General features: G+C 44.4%; 1 protein-coding gene across 1 annotated transcript; it reads right to left on the reverse strand.

The window, feature by feature from the left end:
- Positions 1–6653: 6653 nt before the first annotated feature.
- On the reverse strand, positions 6654–8086 carry LOC116996418. Its single transcript, XM_033060005.2, has 2 exons — positions 7103–8086; positions 6654–6735 (listed from the first exon to the last, which is right to left on the reverse strand). Exons 1-2 carry the CDS (start codon positions 8018–8020, stop codon positions 6682–6684), a joined length of 972 nt encoding a protein of 323 aa, XP_032915896.2. The 5' UTR covers positions 8021–8086; the 3' UTR covers positions 6654–6681.
- Positions 8087–8475: the final 389 nt, after the last annotated feature.

Consider the following 8475-nt stretch of genomic DNA (forward strand, 5'->3'; position numbering starts at 1 on the left):
AGAATGTAAACCCCCTCCCTCCAAATTATTATAATTTTGAAATCAAGGGGCTCTCAGGCAAAGATATGGGAATTAGGAATAACAGTTCTTTTCTAGGGAAATTAAAATAGAAATACAGTACTACAAAGAAACAAACTCCAAACCCTGACAAAGTCAGAGTACAACCTGACACCCCGTCAGGCAGGGTGTTGGTAGCAGTCCCTTTAAATGGTGGCTGCATCCTCCTGCAGTGACAGATGTGATTCAGTTGAAGCAGTGCTCGTGTAGAAGGTGCAGTTTCCCTCCAGAGGTCCAGTGGTGATGTGGAGAAATCCAGTTTTGCTCTGGAGTCCAGTGGAGAAAGGGGCTCCCGTAGTGTCCCAAAACCTCTGTTTTTATCTTGGTGAGAAATGTTGGGCTCTTCCCCCTGGCTGGAGCAACTTCCAATGGGATGCAGTAATTTTATCAGTCACACAGTGGGACTCAATGGGCCATTAGCAGACGATGACTCGCTGGAGGAAGGATGGGTTGTGAAAAGATAAAGAACAATGCCCTGCCTGGTTTCAATGGATGGCCCATTAGCAGAATATCTCCCATGGAGATAAGGATCACTGCCCCCACCCTCAACAGATGGTGATAGAATAGATACCTTTTATCACACTCTGTAGTGTAACCTAAGACAGTTGCCGACACCCAGATGTGCAGTTTATAATCAGGTGTGGCTTATAATCGTGAAATTACTGAGACCAGTGGGTTGGTTGCTCTAGGGGAAGGGGAAGGGCAAAAAGAGAAACACAAAAACAGAAAAGCAAAAAGGGGAAGAAAGGGGAAAGGAAAAAAAGAAGAGGGGAAAAAGGAAAAGGGAAAATGCATAGAGGGCTAGTGAATTCCTAGCCTCTCTGCCACTAAAGCTATTTGTCACACTAAAGTGTGTCACACCAAAGTGTGTCACACTGGGCAATTGTATTTGAACTGAGCGTAGAGAGATTTGGACTGGTTAGAAAGGAAACATTTTCTTTGTGAGAACACTCAAGCACAGGTTCTCAGGTATGTTGTGCTATCCTTGCAGGTTTTCAAAACTCAGGAGAATAAATCTGTGAGCAACATGGACTGACTCCACAGCTGAGGCTACACTGGACATCTTCTGAAGCCCTTTCCAATCTGAGTTATCTTCTAATCCCTGCGGTCAGAGGACAGTCATAGAAATCTACTGGATGAAGATTAAAGAATTTTTGAGACAGTTATTTTACATTTTTCAGCACAGGAAAAGCTCTTGTGCTCTGTCCAAATCTTCTCTTTCTTCTGGTGGCTGCTACTGAGGGTAGTTTTTGCACATTTTCGTGTGGGAATTACTGTTAGTTTGTGAGGCAGCAGTCCTGAGCACTCCTACTTAAGAAACAATACTTGCTCTGCAGAAGTAGTGACAACTAATTAAAAAACAAACCAACCAACAAACTCCCTAAAAGCTACTCAAAAGTATCCATAAAAAAACTAAAATACAGTTCTTCACTCTGTTTAAGATTATTAGCATACTTAACAGAGAAAAGGTAAAGGAAAAAAAAAAGAATAGTATCCTATCTCCCTAAAATTTTTGAATAACACCTCTATTCTTCCTATCTCTTTTCTTAATGTATTCAACAGCCATATTTTCTACCTACTCTTAAAAAGCATTTTGTATGAAATAACAGATAATAAAGATATTTTCAAATAATAGAAGTTTCTTTTTGTGGTAATTCTGAGAAATACAATGAAATGTGCCATTAAGGGAAAACTACCAAAACTAGAGCTGCAATCAAATTTCGTCTCTGCTGAAACTCACAGAACACTAAAAAGAAAGAATTTTCATGTTTACTCTTCCCTTTAAAGATAAAATATTATACTCACCTTAAATATTCTCCCTTAAAACTCCTGCATGAGGGTTGCCATCAGTAGCATTGTTTCTATTTCCAGCATTGCATGATCAATTCAGAGATGCAAGAACACAATATCTCAGTTGTTCTACCAGGGCCAAAACTCCCAGTGTGGGCATTCATTTCAAATCATCTCCCTCTCTCTATAAATAGTGTGCTTGCAAGAGGAGAGGGCAGGGGGACTAATTTCCTTTCATTCACCATGTGTCTGCTTTGTCTCTTAAACTAAGTTGTCTAGATCAATTTCTCACACTCTTCAGTAACACAGAGTACAGCACACTAGAACTTGAATCTTATTTGGAACATATACCTGCCACATCTAGACCAAAAAAAATTTAAAATAAAAAAAATCAGCTATAGAGGAAAATATATGCAGATTAAACAGAAGCTTCTCAGCATAGAGATGATTTTGCAATGGTAAACAAAGAAATTTCTATCAAACCATGGGTCATTTTCCCCTTGTTTTGATAGACTGCATAAAAAGAGGATTTCCTGCACTTTGTCATTTTTAGATGCTCTGCACAAAATCTCACAGAAGAAATGACCAAATTTGATAAGGTCTCACAAGTACTGTGAACAAACTTTGCTTCAGTGAAACTTTATGAACCATAAAAGAAACAGGCAGTAGAATGGCAAAGATTATGATGGCTTTAGATGCTACATCCTAAGGCTATTTATTACAACACATGGGAGAAGGAGGAGGAAAAAGGAGAAATACCTGAGAGCAAGATTCAGGTATTTGGTGAATCATTTTAAGCTAACACTAGGAAGTGCTAAGGAGAGGGATGATGTCTCATCCACATTTTAGGCTGGCTTCCATGAGGAATTCCCAACTATGTGCCTGCTTGCAGAGTTCCCCCCTTTGAACCAAAACTGCTTTTCTGAAGAAAAAAAGTGTTAGTCACCCTTTCTACACATCCTTGTAGGGAATACTTCCACACTCATTGGAGAGATCCTGTTTTCTTCCAGATGACTCCTCTAAACAGCAGCGCTATGGGATTCCCTCTCTTTCCCTCTGCCCTAATTATTATACTGGCAGCTGCCCTTTACCCAAGCCTCTCCCTCCAAGTTATTAAACAGGTGATGAAGGCAGAGAGGTCAGGCATAGCTCCACTGCAGCCAGCCCAGATCTGCAGATTTTTCAGCTCCTACAGGCACTATGTGAGCATGGCTGAACTGCTGGAAGGCATTGACCCAAGTCAGAGCTCTGCACCTCACTCAAGGCATGACAGAAGCAGCTCAAGTACGTTTGCATTGCCTTCCAGAAAGCAGATCATCATCGTACACAGCACGGAGCAGAAAAATTCTACATAGAGCAAGGCCAGATCTGGGCTGTTTGTCCTTCAGATGAATCTAAAAGTTCTTGCTGGACCTGTGCTTATGGATTGCAGAGTCAGCTTGGTAGAATAAAGCACCAGTACACCCAGGACTGCCTGAATTACCTATGATTCTCTAGGTTGTTTTTGCCCTCCATTTTTCCAGATATTAACAATATGTGCCTTTGTAAGATCTCATACACAGTGAAAAACTTCCCCGGAAGAAGTAAAGACAATCCTTCCTAAAAAAATCCCCTTCTTTTATGAGCTAGGATGTTCTTATGATTGGGAAAGCTTGGTTCATACCATCTCTCTAAGACTGGGTGACCAATAGACAGTCTTTCACATCCTAAAAGAGTGCCCTAGCTGTGCTCCAGCAAGAGACAGCAGTTACCCCAGTGGTTAGATAGCCCATGCTCCTCAACACACAAATATGCCTCTTGACAGGTACAGCTAGATAATATCTCCAAGACTACACTATGGATGATGCAGTAAAAAGAAAAGCTAGGTTTTGAGACCCTTTCAGATATAAGCACAGAGCTGCTTGTCACCATAAGAACAGCATCAAGTGGCTAAGAGACTGCATGTCTACAGGATTTACTGGCAAAGTAGCAAAGGCAAAAAATTCAAAGTATCAGAATTGAGGATACAAGACACATCTCCCTCCCTGGTTCTTTGTGTATGGAATTCTATTGTACAGTTAGGCTTCAGAAATTAAGACTGCTGTAAATATGTAACTAACTTTTAGGAGAAAGAAGTCTATAAATATGGTCACAGCAGTCAGGTTACTGAGTGGTCAAACTCTTACTCCAGCTCTGATTCACACTGCCTCTGCAGACATTTATCTGCCTCCAGTTCCTTCATCTGTAAAGGGAATGTAGTGCTGTTTCATTAAGGTGCTGGAAAATCAGTACCAAGTTAATATTTGTAAAGTCTTTGGTGCAAATGTGTGACAGGCGGCGACCTCTTTTATGGTCTGAGGTCGCTTACCTGTACAGTAAAGGGTGGTCTAAGAGTTCTTATTTTGCAGGCAGGGCGCAGCAGGGCACGAAAGAAGACTCGAGAGCTGTTGTTTTGAGGTTTCCAAGGTCGTTTATTCTTCTTTATCTAAGGAATTTTCTGTCTACCTTACAGCGGTCCACTCTGCAACTCATCCAAGGCTGTTCTCCTGCCCTCCGGGGCAGGACTTATCTTTTATACTCTAATTTACGTCTACTTTATTTACAATTAATCACCAATACTTTATACCCACTTTACACCGAGCAGTTTTCCCTTCACCAATCCCGAGTTGGCATCCCGACCCAGAAGATGGATGCCATGAAGAAGAAGAAGAATTTCTTACTACGCCACAAATCCTCCATCTTGTGTCCAAAAACCCCTTAATGTAAACAATCTTTAAAACCTTATTTTTCTACCTTCTAACACATCAATTTACACTCTACTTATTTCTGTGACTCTGTAATTCTGTATATAAAGATGGTAATTTCTCCCAGGGACTTAGATCGAACTCACAGAGATTTCTGGCACCTTGCCAAGGCTTCTGAGCCCCCTGTACAGGCTCCAGGGAAGCCAGGGGAATACCCTGGGTTCCCACATCTCCCCCCTCTGTTTGCACTAAAAGAACCTCTTTAGTTGCCCTGTCTATAGCCCGCCGTATGCATTGAATAATGCATGGCAAAACAAACAACAGAATTACGAGTCCTACTAATACATATAATCCTATCCTTAAAAGTTCTCTCCACAACGGTGAAAAGCTAAAGAAATCAAACACACCATCCAACAACGGTCCAGTGACTTCTCCAAGTTTGGTCACACCTTCTTGTAACTGTTTTATATCTTCATGAATTGATTTTGAATGATCGGATAGATTCATGCAGCACATTCCCTCAAATTCTTCACATCCATGTCCATGGGTTAACAATAAATAATCGATTGCCGCCCTGTTTTGAAGAGTGGCTCTTCTTACACTGTCGACATCTGTTAACAAGTCACTCAGTGCAAGTGAAACTGCTTTAGAATGTTTGCTGAGCCAACAACCTATATGATCCAATTGTGACAAGGCCGCCCCTGAAGCTATCTGGGGTGAGAAAATCGCCGCTGCGATTCTCCGTGCCTTGTTCCATGTGTAGACATTATCATCACAATCCTGACCATATTGTTGAATTGCTCTCTTATTTCTATTTTTTAACTTTTTCAAAATTTTCAAGTCTGGTGTTAAAAGCGAAAGCCTCCCAATGCTGCATGGACCTCCCTTTATGTTTGCAGGGATACCTGGCCAAATTCTGTCCCCACATATGAAAAATGTTCCTCTTGGCAATTGTGCTGGAACTCGAAAGGATGGTTTGTTTGACACCGTAGTATAGTTACACCAAAAAGAAGCGTTCTTATATACATCGCGAATCGGAGTGACATCTAATGTCTTATTATCTGCTATTCTTGAAATGTTAAACTCTATACAAAAGTCCATCATTGTTGACCCCAGGATTTCCAATTCCTGAGGTTCGAAAGGAGCTACTGGAAGAAATTGAACCCACACATTCCATCCATCCACAGGTGTCGACACAACCTGCAACACCTTTGGAGGGATGCCTTTTGGAATTGGCCATTCTTTCACCGGCAATCCCACCAAGCACGTTGTAAATGGCTTTTTTGGCTTGGAATGCGTTAAACATATGGTGTCTAAACCCGCCGCATGAGCTAAATTCTCCCAGACATTCTCCCTTGGTTGCATTATTGGCAAATCCGCCCCATTGCTTAATGCAATAGACAGCATCATTAGACATAAAATCATTGGAATGAACATTTTCAATTCCCAGTCCTTAAGTTCTTTGTGTGTTGTCCGAAGAGGAGTTCACGGTCTCTGCTTCTGGTTCCGTCCGTGAGCTCTCCTCTTCTGCATCTCGGACAAAGCCCTGACGACTTGTCTGTTTTCGCAAGCTGAGGACAGTTTTTCTTAAAATGTCCAGAATTTCCACATTTATAACATTGTCCCTCTGTGGGGTTCTTTTGTTTTTGGAAGTTTGCGAGAATCTTTTCCATACTTTCTTCCATGATTGACACTATATGTTGTGGTGTGCCTACCTTGCTGCAGGCTTCAACCATCTCTGCTAAAGAGGGTTGACCTGGAATTGCACTGATGACCCTTTTGCATTCCTGATTAGCATTTGCAAATGCAAGACTTTTCAACAAATGCGGTTTGGCTGCTTCTTCAGTTACTTGCCTATCCACTGCTTGAGTGAGCCTATCTGTGAATGAGGAGTAACTCTCTGAAGCACCTTGTTTGATCTCTGTAAAAATTGTATCCTGCATACCTGCTGGTGCAATTTGTAAAATTGCCTTACGTGCAGCTTCTTTGATGTCTCTCAACACGTCACGTGGAAGTCTCGCTGCTTGCTGAGCTGGGTCATCTTCCGGTGGGTCACCTGCTAGCTGCGCCAAGGTGAGAGCTGCATTTGGCCCACCTTGATACTTTGTTCTCAGCTCCTGCAGTGCCCTTCTCCATCTGCCGTCCCAGATGAGTGCTTGTGTGTCTGTAAGAATCAATGACACAAGAGACCTGAGATCAAATGGAGTTAAATTATACATATTGAGGGTACCCTTTAAAAGTTGTTTAAAATATGAAGATCCCAGTCCATTGTCTCTTATAGCTCTGATCAAATCCTTGATCACATCATGAGTTAATCTCTCCCATCTTGGATTTTGCCCTTGGGCGTCATAAGCCACTGGCATTGCAATGTCCCCTGTACCAATCACTGGACATGATCTATCTCTTGCCAGGTTTCTTCTTATGTCTGCCCAATCTATCATTGCCTGCGGTGCAGATGGTTGCGCTTCCATTGGCACTGACCTGTAGAAAGGAGCTATTTGCTGTGTCTGGGTCCATGCTGCTTCACTCACCGGAATGGCTGGTACCTGTATTCTCTGTGCTGTTTCTGGTCTTGGCTGTGGAACAACGATCTGCGACTCTTGAGTTGTCCGGAAAATCTGCGGAAATTCTGTCCTCATCTCTGGATAAGATTCCAAGCTTGCTCCCATGTGCTGCAAAAAAGCTTTGATAATTTCTTTTGGAGTCATAATTGATTGTCCTTGGCCTGATGCACTAGCACCTGCTGCCCATGCCGGAATCCCCTCCGACGCTGTGATACACAATGTATCACCCTGTTGTTCTTTTGGACTTTCCTGCAACTTTTTCTTGGAAGAGGATTTTTTGTAAGAAGTTGGAAAAAAGTCTTGCATTGTTAAGGTTTTACCACTAGTTGTTTGCCCCGTTAGGGTTGACTGTGCTTTTTGTTTCACCTTTTTGCTGCTTATTTTTTCTGATGAATCTGGGAATCTCTTCAAAGTTTCACACAGTTCGTGCAAATTGCGTGAGACACTTTCAGCTATTACCTTCATGAGAGACTGTCTACTTGGTTGCCATGGAAGAGGAGGCTCGCTGCTGAGACTAACTGTGTCTGCACTGAGGGAAACGCCTCCTGCCTGGGCACGCCCCGTCTCCGCTTGCAGAGCCCCGGGGGTGTGGCCGCTTCTATCCTGACCACGCCTCCCCACTGCTCGCACCGACGTAGCCCTGCCCTTGGACACGCCTCCTCTCGTATCCTGATCTCCCTCACTGTCGCTTGTCTCAGCCCCCTCCGAGCTAGACCCGCCTACTTCGCTCTCATTTGAGCTGTCACTTTGTTTTCTGCTCCGCCCCCTCTTCGCTTCCGGACTCTCCGCCCCTATAACTGACACTTCCGTGTTTCGCGTTCCGCGCGCACGCCCACCGCGCTTCGTCGCCATCGCGCACGCGCCCGACGCTGTCCCTGTTACCATGGTCACTGCACTTGCTTTTTCTGTGTCCGCTACGGTTCGGACTGTTGCTCCACCCACCGCCGCCACCGCGCCCGCGCTAACCGCGCATGCCGCGTCCGACGTTCCCGCGATCGGCATGGAGCTCGCCGCCCCGCCCACTCCCGGGCTGGAGGTCAGCGCAGCCCTCCCCGTGCCTGGGATCGAGGCTGGCCCGCGTATCCCGGCCGCCCCGCCCGTTCCGCGCGTCCCGGCCGCCGCCGCGATTGGCTGAGTCCCGCCTATCCCCGCGACTGCGCGCACCGGATCCGCGCTTTTCCCCGCTGTGTCCGCGGTAGTTTTTGACTTTCCCGTCTCCGCCTCTGCCCCACCCGTTCCCCCTAGAGGTGCTTGTACCGCCCCCCCGCGCTCTGGGGACAAGGTGTCCGAGAGGCTGTAAAAACAGAAATCTAAATCCTCCAATTCACTCGGAAAAATTT

This window comes from Catharus ustulatus, chromosome 5, assembly GCF_009819885.2.
Source record: "Catharus ustulatus isolate bCatUst1 chromosome 5, bCatUst1.pri.v2, whole genome shotgun sequence".
Taxonomy (NCBI): Eukaryota; Metazoa; Chordata; class Aves; order Passeriformes; family Turdidae; genus Catharus; species Catharus ustulatus.

Excerpts from the sequence above, each read along its gene's own strand:
- LOC116996418 (XM_033060005.2), bottom strand. The coding sequence starts at position 8,020 with ATGGTAACAGGGACAGCGTCGGGCGCGTGCGCGATGGCGACGAAGCGC. Across the intron at positions 6,736-7,102 it reads TACAGGTACCAGCCATTCCG|ACACACAAGCACTCATCTGG; the intron begins GTGAGTGAAGCA and ends TGATTCTTACAG.